The sequence below is a fragment of the Gnatocerus cornutus genome, chromosome 5 (assembly GCF_029298725.1).
Source record: "Gnatocerus cornutus isolate USDA-ARS CGAHR chromosome 5, icGnaCorn1.1, whole genome shotgun sequence".
NCBI classification, from domain to species: domain Eukaryota; kingdom Metazoa; phylum Arthropoda; class Insecta; order Coleoptera; family Tenebrionidae; genus Gnatocerus; species Gnatocerus cornutus.
This window is the reverse complement of record NC_142237.1, coordinates 3,584,454-3,601,641: the sequence shown is the minus strand read 5'-3', so window position 1 is coordinate 3,601,641 and position 17,188 is coordinate 3,584,454. Positions and strand designations below refer to the sequence as shown.

Below are 17,188 nucleotides of genomic sequence, written 5' to 3'. Positions count from 1 at the left end.
TGGGTGCTAGGAAATCGAGAGGCACATAAAACTTTATTAGCAGTCCAATTGTTACAAATCTTTCATTATCAACATTCTAATTAGGAAACTCCGGTCAAGTTAACCAACAGATTTTGAATCTACTCATCATGTAACTTGCAAAAGACAATTTGCACTAGAGAAAAGCGAAAAACTAATAATTAGACACTATTTTACCAACAAAACTCAAGGTACAGTGCAAACAGTGGATCTTAAAGTGGTCAAGAATGACGAATGTCAGTGAATGTCAAATCATTGACAAATTTCTAAAAAAGGCGGGAAGGTGTAGTTGCATAACCAACTTAAACCGAGATTAATATCCCCAAAAAGACGGAAAATTTTAGAGTATTTCAAGTTGCCATGTTACATGCCATACAATTCAAATCATTCTATTTACTCGCAGGATTTACTATAACAACAACGCAGAGTACCTATGCATAGGAATCAATTTCTTTTATTTTTTTCTTAAAACTGAGACCTACTAACCTAACGTAACGAAACCTACTAACTTCCTTCATTTACAATAAGCTGTAATGGCTTTTTTCGCCTCTATTTCAAAATCACCTTGTATAATCTTATTTTTCAATAAATGTTTATTAGCACGATTTTTTCTTCACATCGTGCAAAAAATTTAATAAGCACCATGGGCGGTATAGTTTTAGAAGGTTCGGATAATATTAAGACTTTGGAACACGTCTTCGGTCTAAGAAAGAACTAATTATTAGGTATATTTGCTTTATATTGATTTATTATTCCAATTTTAAGTACTGTTAATATTACCATACAAATATAACTTCAAATATATTGCTCTGACATAAACGCTTTAACGTGTTTATTGATTTACAACATCTTTCAACCATGGAAAGTAACTTTTCATTCTGGTATACCCAGAAGGATCAGTGGTTTCACATCCGTTTCCACTTATGAAACTGGAAATTCCGACAAAATAGAATTTATTAAGGAAGGCTTGAATCAGGGGACTGCCAGTATCGCCCTGAAATTCGAAATATAAACAAGTATTTTTACATTTATGGATTTCACTTACAAGGCAAGTTCCTTCATTGTAATTTCCAACAACACAAACCTTCCCTTCGTCAATTTGACTTCCATAATACAATTGACATTCCTCGTTTGACAATGCAACGCCCTCAGCATACTGAAGATGTTCAGAGAGTCCAGACGTGCCTAAAACATGTTCGTAACATGTAAAACTCAACAAGTTGTTTATTTACTGTCGTTAGTTTGACCCCATCCTAAAATTATAACGGTGGTTCCTTCAGAAACATCACCTGTCATCCAAACTACATTATCAACAGTAATACCATGAGTAGGTGAATATTCGTGATAATTTAGACGATTTATTAGCTAAACGAAATTTATGTTGCTATGAAAATACCACGAGTTGCGTAGCAACGAGTGGTTTTTTCTAAGAGCAACATAAATTGAGTTTGCTAATAAAAGTCTAAATTATCACAGAATATTCATCCTACGAATTGTATTTTGCACGACTATTCCATGCATACAGTAGTAATGATAATAATAATTTCGTCAGCGGAATTATTAGCAAAACGACTCATTTTTAAACGTCAAAAAATTAATTTGCTTATGTAACCATGGTTGACAACACCAGCACCGTGCTAAGGCTTGCCGCAAAAATACCATGGTAGATCTCAAATCTGATTGGATGTTAACTTATAAGCATGGAATAGTCGATGTAATCTAAAAACACAGATTTCATATTTTTCGTTGTAACAGATGTAATTTACATTACCAGACAACTCCACCATCATTCTCAGTTTGATGACTCCAACATCAGCATGGAGTGTCATTGGATCAAACTCTGGATGAGTGAAGTATTCTGAAGAAGCAACAGTCACTCTGTTTTCATCCTCCAGTGTTAGAGCTGAAGATCCCAGTTGGATGGTAAAGAGAACACCACTAAACATTTTAACAAGGAATAAGACAATCAAATATTCTGGCGTAAATACCCGCTGATACAACTTGCAGAAGTAACCACATATTGGCTGTTGGTTAAAGCACCACCACAGAAATGTCTGCCGTTTTCAGTTTGGACAGTGATAGCGGCGGAGTATGGAAATTGGCCAGTTCGAGCTTCTAATTCGCCAACAATGCGAGCACCTGAAATCAAAATTAGAGGTTTGTGGTCTTCAATTTAGTGTTTACCAGGTTTGGCGGTGACGTGAATTAGTAGTAAAGTAACGAGAGTTAAATAGATTAAACACTTCATTTTGGTATAAGTAATTGAAAAAAATGGAACTATACAGTAGTATTTATAGTGATTTTATGGTGGGATAGATATGTAAGTGCGTACAATGAAATTCTTTCTTTATAGATAGGATCTAAGTTTGCACTTACCTAATAGGGAGAATGCAAAAAATGTAACCTATATGTTTTTGTACCAAATTTTGTAGAATATTGTTCAAATAACGCAGTGGTGCAAAAATTTTTTAAAAATACATGACGGTTTTGCCAAAATTGGCTAAAGAAATTTACATATTCAGGCGGGAGCTGAAACACTTTTTCATTGGTTTGACGTCACATCTCAGCTACGCGCTCCGCCTACTGATGGAATTCCGTATGCAGAACATTTGTTTAACACCAGCGTTGCAATTTATGGTTGTTTTTGCAAAAGAATTTATACACAATGGAAACGGGATTTCAAAAAGCCGACACACAAAATTTGAGACACGTAGATGTGCAAATGATATGGGATTTTTTATTAAGAAATCCTAACTTTGCGGTGAAAGTGTCGCGGTAACTACATCTTTCTTTAACTTGATATGTCAGTTTACAATGAATGGTTGGATTTTTATTATTATCCAAGAGAAATACAATTATAATTATTATGTTGATGTTTCTTATTCAACCGGTATACTTTCAAACGTTTATTCACATTTTTGCTTTGCATCATTCTCGGTCGGCGGGCGCATTTATCGCATTTACCACATTTAACGATAATTTCTACGAATACACAATCAGATTTATTATTTCTTTCTCTCTCTTAACATCTTTGTAGAAAAAATATGGTTTTTACATTTTGATCTATTCTGATTTGATTGAATTTTATTTATGTACCTACGATATAATAACCATCTATTATTTTCTATATTCGGAAATAATTATTATGAAGAATACGCTCTCCGTATTCGCAAGAAAATTTATAATTCAATAATTTGGTAGAAATTAAATAGGTGGTTTACTGAATTGGATTTTTTATAATCAGACCAAATTAATAACAATAACTGATCCAAAGCTTTTGTTGTTTTTTTAATTTTTAATTTCTATACAATCTACTATACAGTATGTTCCCGGGTTGAGTTCACAAGAGAGAAAAAAAAAGTTATTTTCCATTTTACAAAAAAATGACAATGGAATAACATTTTTGCTTAATTCAAAACAGATAAATCTGCAATTAAAATTTCAAAATTATTATTATTATTATTATTATTATTATTACTTTGTACTCTTAAAATCAATTTTTTCATATTTTTATTTATTCAATTTTCTAATCGTAAGTACTTAATAGAAGGCTGTGAATTCAAAATATCAAATAGTGCATTAAAGATTAAACGAAAATTTACTCAATAATGGGTAAGTATTTAAAACTCGGATAATAAATGCAGTTGCATCCGATAAAATTCGAAACAGTCGAATTACGAGTTAGAATTATTGAACTATATGCTGAAAGAGGTGTGGGTTAATCAAATATTGGTTTAAATTAAGGAATAAATTTTATTCTTTTGGCATTTGTTGCATAATTAAAAATAAAAAAGTTCTTTGTTAGTTTTTGGTTTTTACGATTTTAGAAACACATTCTGATAAGTTTTAATTTAAGCAAAAACTATTTATTCCGTGATTTATGCGTAAAATTAAAAATAAAGTTTTTTTCCTTTTGCAAATTCAATCCGGGGACATACTAGATAGACTACTCTATAGAATAAAAGTCGCAACTAAATTGGTAAATTTCTTCGAATAGTTTTTTCGTTAGACCAAAGGATTTTTTTATTAAAACACCCAACACTTCAAGTCTTTGAGAAAAGGTACAATTGGCAGTTGTTTCGGATATAACAAAAGTCTTCAGTTTAAGCAAAAAATTCATTGTTTTTAAGTTTGTATAAAGCACTTTAATAAATAAAGTCAGGGTATGTAGCATGTGGACTAGAGATAAAGTCAATCAAAAAATGTAATACCTGCATGTATCATGGGTAATAACATAATTAATTTAAAATATTACACTTTATAGAAACATCAGACATCGAACATCTCGCGGCCGAAAAGCATTTTTTTTCTTCTTATTGTCTGTTATAAAAGGAACTGTTATAAATATTTTTCGGGTGCACTTTTACATTCTGGCACAAAACACCTCTGTTTTGACCCCATTTTCAATTATAAAGACGGCAATCGAATTAGAGTAATACAAACGCACGGCTCTGCTAAGAGCGAAGCTGAGATGTGACGTCACAAAGCTAGCCTCGCTGATAGGTATGTTTTCCAATCCTGCTCGAATCGGACTTTTAAAAACGCTTAAAAAATTATAAACAATTTTTTTGCAATTTTTCTATTAGCAACATCATATTATACGACATGAAAACTATCGATTTTCATCAAAATTCAAAAATGTGCATTCTCCCCATTGGTGTTGCAGGTACTGTTAAGTACTGATTTAGATTTCTTATCTAGAATTTATCTAAGAGACAACACTTTTAAAAATAGAAACTCTCTATTTTATAACGCAAAGGTGTAAAGAAATATGTTTTTATTGGATAAAAGTGTCAATAAAAATTCTCAATCAATTTCTGCGTCAATTTCTAGGTTAAGATAAAATTTAGAAAATTTAGAAAAGAGCATACGCTCTTAATTGACAAAGCTCTAAAAGTTTGTTTTTTAATACAGATAATTTTGGCGTCACGTCGTCTTAAAATTATCAATTTTAGCGATTTTTGAGAGTTTGTAAAACTAGTGGCTAATTTAATCTTTCATTTTTTTAATATAAATGTATTAAAAATATCTCAGTTGTCATTTTAAATTCTATGCAATTATATGCAAATTGTGTTTAAACTTTGAGGAAATAATGCTGTTTTATTAAGTTTATTAAACGATTTGTAGTGTCCAAAAAAAAAAGAAGCACACCTGCGTTAATTAAGGTCAGCTTGACCTTCATTCAAATTGCATTTCTTTGACTCTCTGAATCATAAAGGGAGTAACAAAATCGTACCACTTTAGAATTGATAAGTTCACTTATCTGCAACTTACATTACAGTGTTTTTGAAATACACTACCAAAAACAAGCCGTTATTGGTGAAGACAAATAGAGTCATTTGTCAAAAAATGCTTTTCGTAATAGTATATTAAAACACCGAGTTTCATAAGGCAAATTTTAAGGCACGAATCCAAGTTTATAAAACGAGCGGCGAAGCGAGTGTTTTAATGGCCTTATGAACGAGGTTTTTATACTATTTTTCCTAATTTGTTCTTATAACAGAGCTATTTTTGCTATTTCCTCATTTGTTTTCTGTGCTCCCATTTCGATACGCGATGCTATAGTTTTGTTTCCATAGCAAACATGGGAATCTTTAAAATACAAATTAGGAAATAGTATATTATGAAACGCGTTTCATAATGAACATTTTGCCGCACGCACGTTTTTAGGACACGACGAGCGCAGCGAGGAGTGTCATAAAGTAGTAAGTGCGGCAAAATGCATTATGAACAAGTATCATACGCTATTTTTTTCTATTTCGCCTTATTTTAAACGAAAAAATTTGATTTCGAAATCTAGGGAATTTTAAGGTAGTTGGCATTTGCAAAATGTTCGGGAAAAAATTCAAAGTAGCTAAATTCAATTTCATCAGTTTGACAGGTGTGACGTTTTGAGGTTACCGGAGCCCAAGGAAGCCAAGAGAGCGAAGATGTTGATCATGATCATGATGGTTCCCTTGCAACCAAAGAGTTTTTTTCCGATGAATTATTAAGCCAAGTACAACAAGAAATAATAGTGTATTGATTGATTTATCAAGGTTATTCAAAACCAAAATCTAAATTGTCAACGTTGACGGCAGGTTGACGGTTTGTCTGCTGCAAACCTAAGAAAAATATAAGTTCCTGGAAATATTGGCACAGGATTGGTTCATTACGATTCCGAAATATGCTCAAACGCGTATCGAAATATCTTCATTATGAACGCGAAATAGAAAAAAGTTTTTTTGTTTTCGGGCCAAAATTTGTTGAATATTTGGTCAAAATTTCCAGTTCGCCACTGACCTGAATCTAACAATAGGTAGAATGTATCTTGATTGCTTAGCAACAATGAAAGGTTTGTTTGTTAAGGTGGATATTTTCATCAGTGGCAAAAGGTGTTTTTTCATTGTCGTTAAAATAAAATAAAAAATAGCCAATTTGATTCCTTAAGGCTGCCAAAGACCTTGTTTAATTTTTGGTAATGTATTTCAAGAACACCCTGAATTTCAAAAACACCCAGCACATGGAACTTCTCCAGCTAGAGCATCTCGTCCATCCATAACTGCACTTGAAGAAGCATTGACTTCAACACGCAAAAGCGAAAAAGGAAACAAGAAATTATGTAAATTCTTATGATGTTTAAAACTTCTTTGTTACTAAAATAGTAGTTTATGGTTTTTATCAGAATTAAAAGATTTATAACGTTATGCTTCTATCTGTCTCCATTATAGTCGTTTAGTAACTTTTATCTTTGTTTCGTTTTCAAAACAAATTAGAATTCAGTTAATAAATAAACTAAACTGTTTCATGTTTTTATGATTGATAAATTGGTGTTATAAATTAACAGTAAGCAATAAAACTAGTACGGAAGCGGCTTTCCCGCCGAAACTCCTAATTCTAATAAAACACACATTTTCGTGATAAATTTATTGTTTAAACTGAATATGATATTTTTGGTATTTTTAATTAAATTCACCATGGATATAGACCGATTTGTTGTCGGATCCACAGATAATAAGGACCAATTCTGGTAAAACCGGAGGGATCAGTGCTTTCACATCCGTTTCCACTGATAAAACTAGCAACTCCTACCACATAATATCTGTTCCATACAGTTTGAATAAGAGGACTTCCATTATCACCCTAAAATTGCCATAAGAAAAACTGCTCTCTCAAAATATTGTTTTCTCACTGTACAAGTTCCGTCATTAGAATTTCCCACAACACATGTCATGTTATCGCTAACTTGGTCTCCATAATATACTTTACACTCATCATTTGACAAAGCGGAAGTTTCAGTATACAGAAGTTGTTCGGAAAGATCATCATTGGCTAAAATACAAACCATTTGAGTCAACACAAAAAAAAGAGACTTTCTTACAGTCACTAGTTTGACCCCATCCCAAAATGGTCAGTGGCGTCTCAGGTTTAAGGGTGTCAGTCAGGACGTTAACGCATGTTAATGTTCAAAAGAGTAGCTAAAACACAGACTATATTTTTAACAATCAAATTTAATACTTACTCCCCATAGTTACTTGCTTTGGTAACTTAATAAGTCCAATATCATTCTGAAGCGTGATCGGATCAAAGTCTGGATGTACAACAAACTCGGAGGACTCAAAAGTCACTCTGTTGTCGTCGGGAGTTGTTAAGTTCACAGACCCCAGCTGCATTGTAAAAAGCACACCACTAAGAAATCACACGTGAGACAACGATTTTGCTATCTTTTTATACCGAAATTGTTAATGCAGCTCGCAGAAGATAGCACCCATTCAAGACTTAGAAGAGCACCACTGCAGAAATGTCTGCTATCTCCTGTTTGTACGTTGATTGCGACAGCGAATGGAAATTGACCAGTTTCCGCGGTTTGGCCTCCAATAATGTGCGCATCTAGAAAAAGAGTAAAGTTACTACACAAATAAGACAACGCTGGTGGTACCACTTTTGGCGTTGACTGCAACTATAAGCAAGACGATCGAGGAAAGACAAAGTTTGAGCTCCATTTTTAGCTGACTTTGCAAGTTTCAGTTCGGATTTAGCTATGGCACGGTACCTTAAAATTTGATCTTTTTATTGCCGTTTGGTCGGCAATAAAGATTTTATAACGCACTTTATTTACGACCATAAAGGGCTTGGTACTCTTCCAGGATCTCTTGACAGTTTTGAGATCAAACTTATTCAGAGATCAAATTTTTCAATAAAAAACAGAAGGAAAGATCAACCTCTACTTGGTGGTGGAGCAACAATTTAGATAAAAAAAAGTACCTCATAAAACTTTATTTCTTATAGGGTGGGTTTCACCAACGTCAGTTAAATGCTCAGTTAGTTATTCAATAGATAAATTTTATTTGTCAGTTAAGTAAAATTTTGTTTCACCAAAATATTTTGACGTCTGGTTTATTATCTCCCGAATAGTTAACTTCAATGTTAATTTCGCATAGAGTGTACATTAAAGTCATCGTTGACAGTTATATAAAAATTTACGTTTTTGAAAACAGTCAGCAAATTATACCAAAACTCCTTGTTATGTCTGTATCAAGAGAGAATAAGTTTATCACGCAATGCTGCAGTTGGTAATACCGAAAAAATCAGTAAGATTAACAAGAATGACGCTGGCAGAAACAAGAAATGAGGTAGTGCATTGCAAAATGGTGGTCCCAACTTCTGAGGAAATCAAGCAATTGATAGGAAAGTTTGGGTTGGCGAATCGCTTTATAAATGTCTGTGTGTTAGTTAAATCGGAAAAAGAGCTAAAGGGGGTGGTAAGAAAATTAGAGTAAGGAGAAGTATTTGAAGTTGGACTGGAAATTAATGAGAAAAAAACAAAATACATGTTGATGGCGAGTCCAGATAGTTACTAACCCTTTTAGCAGCGGAAGTCAACCATAATTCAGCATAAATTGATTTAATTAGGAGATTTTAATTTGTGTTAATTCTTTACAAGGTTATTAGTTAGGGCCTTTGTTGCAAATGATTGTTTAGAATGATTAGTGACGTTTAGATTTAAATCAAACAGGTAATAACTGTTCTATTCAAAATCTGGTTAAGCCTTTAGAAACCATTGTTCGAACTACCTTAGTCGACACCGCTAAATTTTACTAACATAGAACTAGAGCATGCCAATTTCAGGAAAATAGATCTGATAAAGGAAATTTAGAAAAAGGGATTTCCGATTTCACAAATCTAAGGTCACTAGATCAAATTGTCTGTTTTATAAGGTACCGCTGTTAGTTTTCAGTGCGCAATGCAAGAGAGACAGACATAGTCCATAAATCAATGGGTTAGAACGAGACGCAAGATTCTAGGGAATTGTCATAAAATTGTTGACGTAAAATTTGTCATTGACAAAATGTAAGGTTATCTTAAATTTATTTGTTTAAAATACACTTAAATAAACCGTGGGTACAAAAAGAAAATTGGTTCCAACATTATAACAGACTATGTGAATACGTAAGAGGTGAGCGAACCGACATTAGAACCGATTCCATTTTAGCACGTTAAGGAGGTGCAACACTCAGAAACGGTCTCGGACTTCAAGCACTGTCTTTTCTAATCTTCAACGATTCGACTTGTATGCAGTAACGCCCTAATTAGAATATGCTATTAGCACTTATTATATTGTAGCTTCTCCCGACGATGTAGTAACAATGATGAGATGTTAAAGTAACTGAGAGTAACATTGCACAAATGGAAGTAGCAAGTACATGAGCAGAAAATGAAGTACATGAGATATTTTAAAGGGGCTATTAAGAAGAAAGAATTTACAAGTTTGAAGAAGTAGACATGTTTAAGATCTTGAATGAGTTTATGCAAAACAACTGCAACAAAATGAATATCAAGAACAAATATTAAGGTTATGTTAAAATTATTTACTTAAATCACCCTGAAATACAAAATTACATCTATTTTTAACACTACAGGAAACCATTTGAATGCGTTTAAGGACCTTCGTACGCCACATTAAACTATAGAACCAGTTTTGCATATCTTATGTATATTTCATGTCCCATTGCATTTTCAGTTTTCACATTCATTATGAGGAAGTAGCAGCGCCTTCAAACCAACCATCTTCTGCCGCTGATGTTGAAAGCGATGGTGTGTCTTCCTCATGTGACTGTGTATCTGCACTGTTCAAGTGATGAGTGCAATGACTGTGTCTTGTCCACCTGCTAGTTTATGAGGCCCCCTGTTACATTAAGGATAGCAGTCAGTTGGTCCTACAACACATTTTGAGAACGTTTACCGTTGAGGCCGATATACTTACACTTTACAATATCATTGCTTGTGTTTTAGGCATTTGAAATAATATTTCTGTCCATAACGCAGGTTTTGTGATGTACCACATGTGAGTGGTCTTCCTTCTTCCATTTTCTTTCCCATAGATTTGATTTTCGACTCATATTAACAATAAGATGAACGAGTTATTCGCCTGAATGCAAGAAGTTCATGTTGGTATTGGGGCTATTGAAACACAAAAGCGATTGAAGACAAATTAGGGGAACATTATTTAAATTTAGTTCACGGAATTCGTAAACTAACAGGTACAAAATTCCATAACATTATAAGAAGTACTCAAGGGTTCATATACAAAAACCAACTTTAAAATTCCCCCAATACGTACTGCTTAACCAATGTCACAATGATTGTCGGCTTCGATAGGGCTTCCATCTACCTTCTATTTGGAGTTTTCTGAAATTAGTGGAAAGTCGTCGTACATAAAACGTCAAATAGTATTTACTTACGGCGGAGGAAACAAATACACCATAACGATTCGTGTTGAGAAATCGCACATTCAAACCATTTTATTACAAACGATATTTGACAAGAATTGACAGTTCATAAAGCAATGTGTCCACACAAACAACACAAAATTTAGTGCGCATGTAGAGATAGACAGAAGATATCGTTGTCTTTCATTTTGTCACTAACAGCGGTACCTTATAAAACAGACACTTTGATCTAGTGACCTTACACAAATCATCCCGAGAGTGCCATCTAGGTCGAAACGGCCGAAACACTTATCTCAATTTCTTAATCAGAGTTAAATTAGATTTACGCATAATTGTAATAAACGAAAGAGGGCCGAAGATCACGTTTGTTGTTGATTTGGTCCAGATTGATTGGAACCAGAAGTCAAAATTAAAATGCGCGAGCAAATCCGGCTGAGCCGTTTCTTAAAAACCGAAAATTAGGAAAGAAGAGTCAGTCATTAGACGATCTTTGATTCCGGCAGTCGTACTTTCGGGTGACGATCTGTTTTATCGAAGTAATTCCGTGCTAGTGAATTTTCTTGTGCCGTGCACTTAAATTTAAATTGTTTCATTTAGATTTCTGTGTGTTTGTGTTGTATTAATCGTTTCTAGTTTTTTTTGTAATTTTTTTCTTTGTGCATAACAAACTTTAAACGCGTTAACCTCACCGAGTGGGAAAGAGTGCAGTGGGTGTGCCCATCCCTTAGTCGGAGTTTCCGGGTGCCCCAGCGCCAAGGTAAGATTTGATTACAAATTGCGCGGGCTTGAGGTGTGGGTTCGCGGTTAGAAAATAACTAAACTACTACATCGGTCGAGAGAAGTCGGGGAACCACGCGAAAGCGTGAATACACACAGGACCGAGGATTTGACGAAATCCCCAACGTAATTAACGATTTAACGAATTTTACACTAAACAAAAATATCGAGAAACCAAGAATTTGAAAAAGCACAAAAACCACCAGCAAATGAATTTCGTTATCGTTCTTGAACGGGTTTTAGCTAACGCAAACGTTGTTTGGAATAGGGGTCCGGGGGGGACCTGAAAGTGCAGTTCTGAGATGAAAAAAAACTTATTTATATGGGGGCCCGTGTCGTGAATCGTACGGGTCCTCGCTCTTACGAGAGCCACCTTTACTTTAACATCGTGGGAGGAAACAAGAACATTCAAGCAAAGAAACGGATCCCTCAGTTAACTGTAATCCACTGGTCATTTGTTCGCAAATTCAGTTTGCATATTCCGAGCTTCGTTTGTCGTACATTCGGTGTATTTTGCTACGAGTCGAATTCTGGAGTTTGCTCGCGTGGGGCGTTCCTGCCAATCTTAGACCGGACTTGGACCGTCTAGCTAGAGCGTAATCTAAAAACCCGCGATGTAAACCAACCGTTAACTAAACACTTATTGCCTAAAAATCCGCGGCGCCCATGTCTAAGTACGGTGTAAGTTCGAAGTGTCAAAATTTGTCTGGAAATCGAAGCGCATCAAGAGACCTGAAGTTAGGGGTAGTTGAAAAAGGTATTATTTTTGGGAAATCTCTTCAAAGTGCCCAGAACTCTGTTTAGTTAGTGGAAATCTCTTCTGGATTTCCGAAGAGGAAGTCCGCAAATGAATTTACTTGCGCCACCCCGTGTCGTACAGGAATTAACGTAGACGCGTTGCTTGATTTAGGCGACTTAACCCCCTCTGCTCTGGCCCATATTATTGTCATTTGTATTGTTATGTTGCATGTTATTGTCTTCCGGATCTAGAATTTCGGACTTAAGATTTGGCCCTGTAAATTTAAATAATTGATGTGTGTCAATAAACGCTTTGATATGCATTGCTGCTTTTAAATGGGTGAACCCCCTCCTTGGGTGTGTGGTGCTACTTTGCGGGAACGCTGAGGATCCTGAATTTCGACCCCGAACAGCCTTCGATGTCGGGAATAAAAAAGAAAAGGGGTAATTAGCTACCCCTAATCAAAATACACAACCTAGGGTAAGTGAAGGTTTGATTTACCTTCGGTGACGATCACGCGAGCGCATCCGCCAACACGGCGGGGACTAATCGTACCCCTTTAGGGAACAACAACGGGAGAAAGGGGTGGTCTCACTACAGTACCTACTTAGAAAAAGTAACATTTTAAAATTACTTAGGCATCAATGCATATTGCACATAAATGAGCAGATTCATCATATTTAGCCACTACATTTGTATGACTAGATTTGAAAAAAACTTGCTCCCTAACTTCGCGAATTTTTTAACGAAAACACTGAATTTCACATTTTGTTTTATAAAACATATAGGTTTTCACATTTTGTTTTATACAACACACGTGGTGTCAACTAACTACCAATCAAAACACGCTATTCGACTTTTTTCACGGTGTTTGATTGGAGCAGTAGGAGTGTTACCCCGCTATGCCCCGGTACCCCACTATGCCCCCCTCCCCCTACCTATAAATGACTCCAAATTGAGTACTCTAAGGGACCTATTAAAGCGGCAAATTCGAAAAATGTCTTAATTCATCAATAAGAATTGTGTAAAAATATGTAATAACAATTTCTAATATTAACAAATCACCTGTAAATATTCCAGATAATGAAAACATGTACAAGAGCACTCTAATTTGAAATTAACAATATTTTGTTGCATTTATCTCTTTAATACTAAACATGCTGGCAACTAATCTTGATAATTTATCACTCTTTATATTTATTGGGAATAAATTTAGGCAGGTACGCACATGGTGTGGATATTAATAGAACAGATAAAATATATTGGAAAATCACTGATCACGAAAATTTGCAATAAACTTTCGCTATATGGGAGGTATTTTACATAACATTTGGAAGTTATTTGCATACATCTGAATATTTTGATCGACCATTCAAGAATAGATTTGGAAGCGATTATGTAATCTCGTTTTTACTGAATTCGAACAAAACAATACCTAAATTAATTTATCGTTTTAGTACGATGACTTGTCTTTTATGAACACCAAAACAGAACTGTTTTTTTTGTCTTTTACAATTGATCATATATCAAAACGCAATAAAAAAGTGACATCCATCCAGCTGTGTGGGGGCTGTCGCCCACTATCAACCACTACATTTGTAATATTAAAAATGGGGTGGGTTACTTACTTACTTTTGATGAGAACACAAACTTTGCAGAACGGAAGTCAATCTTATAAAATATGAAGGTTTAGTTAAAACTAGTTGTGTACGGATTACGAAAAATACAGCATGCGCTAGTACGGCAATGATCTGTTGATTTAAGGGTTCATATCCCTATCTCGACACATCGCAAATCTATGGTTGTTTAAGGAAATGAGTGGAAACCAGCCGCAGTTTTAGCATGTGGCTGTTCGATACCACTCTTGGACCAACTGCTGGTACTTGGAAGTTTGTTGGGTTAAAACTCTGCAACAAGAAACAAATCGTCAACACTGGTAAAACACCACTAACGCCCAATAAAATCGCTTTTGATAGTGTTTACAGCACGTTTTCACTGCCAAATGCGTCATTCCAAAAATAACAAACCGACCAAAATAAACTGGTCGCACTAATGATAGACGGGAGACTCCGGATCAGTTCACTATTACTCAATTTTGGGGTAAACAAATGAAATTTTCTAGATTCGATATTGTCGGGCGTTGGGAAATGTGGGGTTTAATGGAAAGTGTTGTCTTTACTGTGATCAAGGCCCATAGTTTCACTAAATCAAAAAATGCACTGGAAAAAACGTTTATTTCGGAAGTAATGCGAATTTATCGATCGCTTATGTCCAACATACAATGAACTCAAGTCTAAACCGGCACTGGGAGCAACTCACTGTGTCACTTCACGCAAGATGGGTGATACGAGAACGTACGTCTTTTCTTCGTTCTCTTTAATATTTACTTTTTTAATTAGAATAATCGTATTGTATTAGTCACCACTTTTCTTTGAAATTCTAAATCAGATTATCGACTTTGTTCAACAAGATCAAGAAATCGCCTCTTTAATTTTATCTATTTAAATTCTGATTATCTTTTTGACATTGACAGATTGATATGGTCGCCATTTGTTGACTTCATTTTTTTTAAATGACTAGATTAAACCAAAACTAGAATAAATGATACTACTTTAAGCTAGCCTTGGATTTTAAAGTGGTGTAAATAAAACCAATATAAATTCAACCATAGAAGTAATAAAATGGAATAGAGCCAACATTAGCGACAAGCGGTTGAGAGAGAGAAAAACACGCGAACTGCTATGGTGTCGAGAGAGATGGTTAGCACCACGTTTGTGCAAAAAGATCCACAATACCTGCGTAACGTACGTGGGTGATTAATTAAAATTTGCAATAAAAGATGTGCAGTTCACAAATTTATAGGTTAAATTCATAAATTCGAACTTTTCGTTTAGCTAAGACATTTAAATTATTTTGAACAGTGTAAACTATTGGGTTTTATAAAGGGTTTTCTTTTAAATAAGTTTTTCTTGGAAGATTCAGATTGCCCATTTTTAAAAATCGCAATAAAAAGTAAAAGCTTTGAAGAGTATTAAAATATCGTGTGATTCTTTAAATTTCCATTCTGGGTAGGCCGTGTATTTTGGACGTGCGTTGACTTCTTGTTCGATAACTAGCAAATCTCGCAAATATTAAGTCGAAACCACTATAATGGTGTTAGTTACGACATGAATTTTTTTCTCAAAGCCAACTGCGAATGGAAATTTAATGAATCACTCAATGTTTATTAATATTTTTATACTCAATGGTCAAAGCATTAATTCATTTGTATTATTGGTTGCCTATATTATACAGTCGCCCTGTAGAGAGCGGTTGCATGAACATTTTACGATTATTTCAATTAAATTTCGCAGAAATAATGTTTAAACTTTTATTAACATATCAGAAAATTTTACAGCGATTCTTTTCACTTTAGGGAAAAGCATTTTCTAACCATTTCTTAGCTATAATTTAGCAGAAATATTATTTTAACAGTAGACTATAAAATGTTACTTCTGGACCACGGCATTTGGCATTTGGCGTCTTGGCAAAATCCTACAAATTTAACTGTTTGCCTAAAAGCAAACAACCAAAAAAGGGCTAAAACCCTTTAAAAAGCATTAATTTTTATGCACCCCAAAAGTACCCAAATATCTGTAGACCACCAAAAATTGGGCACACGAAAAAACGGGGTAGAATTCTACAAATTTAGTGTTTTTCCAAAAGTAGACAACCAAAAACGTTCCAAAAAACTTAGAAAATGCCTTGTTTTTAAACACCCCAAAATGGCTTTCTATTTCTGGACCAGGGCATTTGGTGTGTTAAAAAACAGGACAGAATCCTACAAATTTAGCTGTTTGCTCAAAAGTCAACAACCAAAAAAGGCAAAAAACCTCTCAAACAGCATTAATTTTTATCCACTCCAAAAGTACCCAAATATCTGTAGACCACCAAAAATTGGGCACATGAAAAAACCGTTAAAATCTCCCAAAATAATGCAAAATCATCTCAAGAGCACTCTGAAAAACTTTCCAAATCCGTTGTTTTTAGACATTCCAAATGGCTTTGTATTTCTGGACCAGACCAATTGGCGCATGCAAAAAAAAGTAAAAACATTACCAAATCAAAGAGGTATATTTGGCGCCTTACAAAACAAGGCAGGATCCTAAAAATTTATGTTTTCCCAAAAGTTAACAACCGAAAAAGACATAAAATCCTTCAAAAATCATAGTTTTTAATGTGAGCAAAAAATACTCTAAAGTTTCTTTTCTTGTAAATCAATAGCCCATCAGAAATTGGACATATGAGAAAACTGTTGTAAATCATCCAAAATCAAACCTAATTATGTTAAAAGCACGCAAAAAAAACCTAACCAGAATTCCTTGTTTTGAGTCACCCCAAAATGTATTTACTTCTAGACCAATACATTGGCGCATGCGAAAAATTCACCGGTCGGCGACTGGTAAAAATATTAGACAAATAAGAGCTCTTGTTTTTAAATACCTCAAAATAGATTTTATTTTCTGAACCAAGTATTACGCTTCCCATCTACGATTATGCACATTGTTAATATTAGTTAATAAAAATCTGCCATCTAGCAGAGAAAAAGAGAATAAAGTCTTCCTGCCTGCGACTCACAGATCGTTAAACCTAGCTTAATTGTCTATGCTGTGACTAAACATAAGGCCCTTTAAATTTTTTTGGAATTTTTTGATTTGTTTTGAAATTCAGGCGAAGCCCTCATGAGCGTCCACACAGTGGACTAATGCGTAGCATGCGGAGCGAATTTTATTTTACAACTAGAAATTTTTATTTTAGAATATATTCTATCGCTATGAAAAAGATTTTGCGCTTTATTAAGATTTGAACACGCAACAAATGAGCGCACATGTTTAAAGTGCGACGCTTAAACTTCTGGGCTAACACGGTTCTGTTTTATCAGCACGCCTATAATGGATTTTATACA

The 17,188-nt window shown here is 34.5% G+C and overlaps 2 protein-coding genes across 13 annotated transcripts; both read right to left on the bottom strand.

Annotated features, from left to right (window-relative positions):
- Positions 1-748: 748 nt before the first annotated feature.
- On the bottom strand, positions 749-14,322 carry LOC148173746 (chymotrypsin BI-like). 12 transcript variants are annotated; one of them, XM_088035340.1, is made up of 11 exons: positions 13,872-14,320; positions 7,732-7,887; positions 7,533-7,664; positions 7,379-7,487; positions 7,190-7,329; positions 6,974-7,140; positions 2,007-2,157; positions 1,790-1,956; positions 1,251-1,307; positions 1,064-1,203; positions 749-1,012 (listed from the first exon to the last, which is right to left on the bottom strand). In XM_088035340.1, the coding sequence occupies exons 8-11, from the start codon at positions 1,845-1,847 to the stop codon at positions 851-853; spliced, it is 417 nt and encodes a 138-aa protein (XP_087891466.1). In that variant the 5' UTR covers positions 1,848-1,956; positions 2,007-2,157; positions 6,974-7,140; positions 7,190-7,329; positions 7,379-7,487; positions 7,533-7,664; positions 7,732-7,887; positions 13,872-14,320; the 3' UTR covers positions 749-850. The 12 variants fall into 12 exon arrangements, with proteins under 12 accessions (XP_087891466.1, XP_087891465.1, XP_087891464.1 ...); XM_088035339.1 differs by having other exon boundaries at positions 7,379-7,475; XM_088035338.1 differs by having other exon boundaries at positions 7,537-7,664.
- LOC148173747 (epithelial serine protease-like) lies at positions 6,970-7,670 on the bottom strand. The gene is made up of 3 exons (XM_088035594.1): positions 7,520-7,670; positions 7,190-7,329; positions 6,970-7,140 (listed from the first exon to the last, which is right to left on the bottom strand). The coding sequence occupies exons 1-3, from the start codon at positions 7,668-7,670 to the stop codon at positions 6,970-6,972; spliced, it is 462 nt and encodes a 153-aa protein (XP_087891720.1).
- Positions 14,323-17,188: the final 2,866 nt, after the last annotated feature.

Bases quoted from the DNA above. Each gene is read 5' to 3' on its own strand.
- LOC148173746 (XM_088035343.1), bottom strand. From the start codon at position 1,847: ATGACACTCCATGCTGATGTTGGAGTCATCAAACTGAGAATGATGGTG. The intron at 1,204-1,250 runs GTAAATAAACAA...AACATGTTTTAG, and splicing joins ATGGGGTCAAACTAACGACA to GCACGTCTGGACTCTCTGAA. The intron at 1,013-1,063 runs GTAAGTGAAATC...TTCGAATTTCAG, and splicing joins ACAATGAAGGAACTTGCCTT to GGCGATACTGGCAGTCCCCT.
- LOC148173747 (XM_088035594.1), bottom strand. From the start codon at position 7,670: ATGCAGCTGGGGTCTGTGAACTTAACAACTCCCGACGACAACAGAGTG. The intron at 7,330-7,519 runs GTAAGTATTAAA...TTTGTATTTTAG, and splicing joins AAAGCAAGTAACTATGGGGA to CCAATGATGATCTTTCCGAA. The intron at 7,141-7,189 runs GTGAGAAAACAA...TGGCAATTTTAG, and splicing joins CTAATGACGGAACTTGTACA to GGTGATAATGGAAGTCCTCT.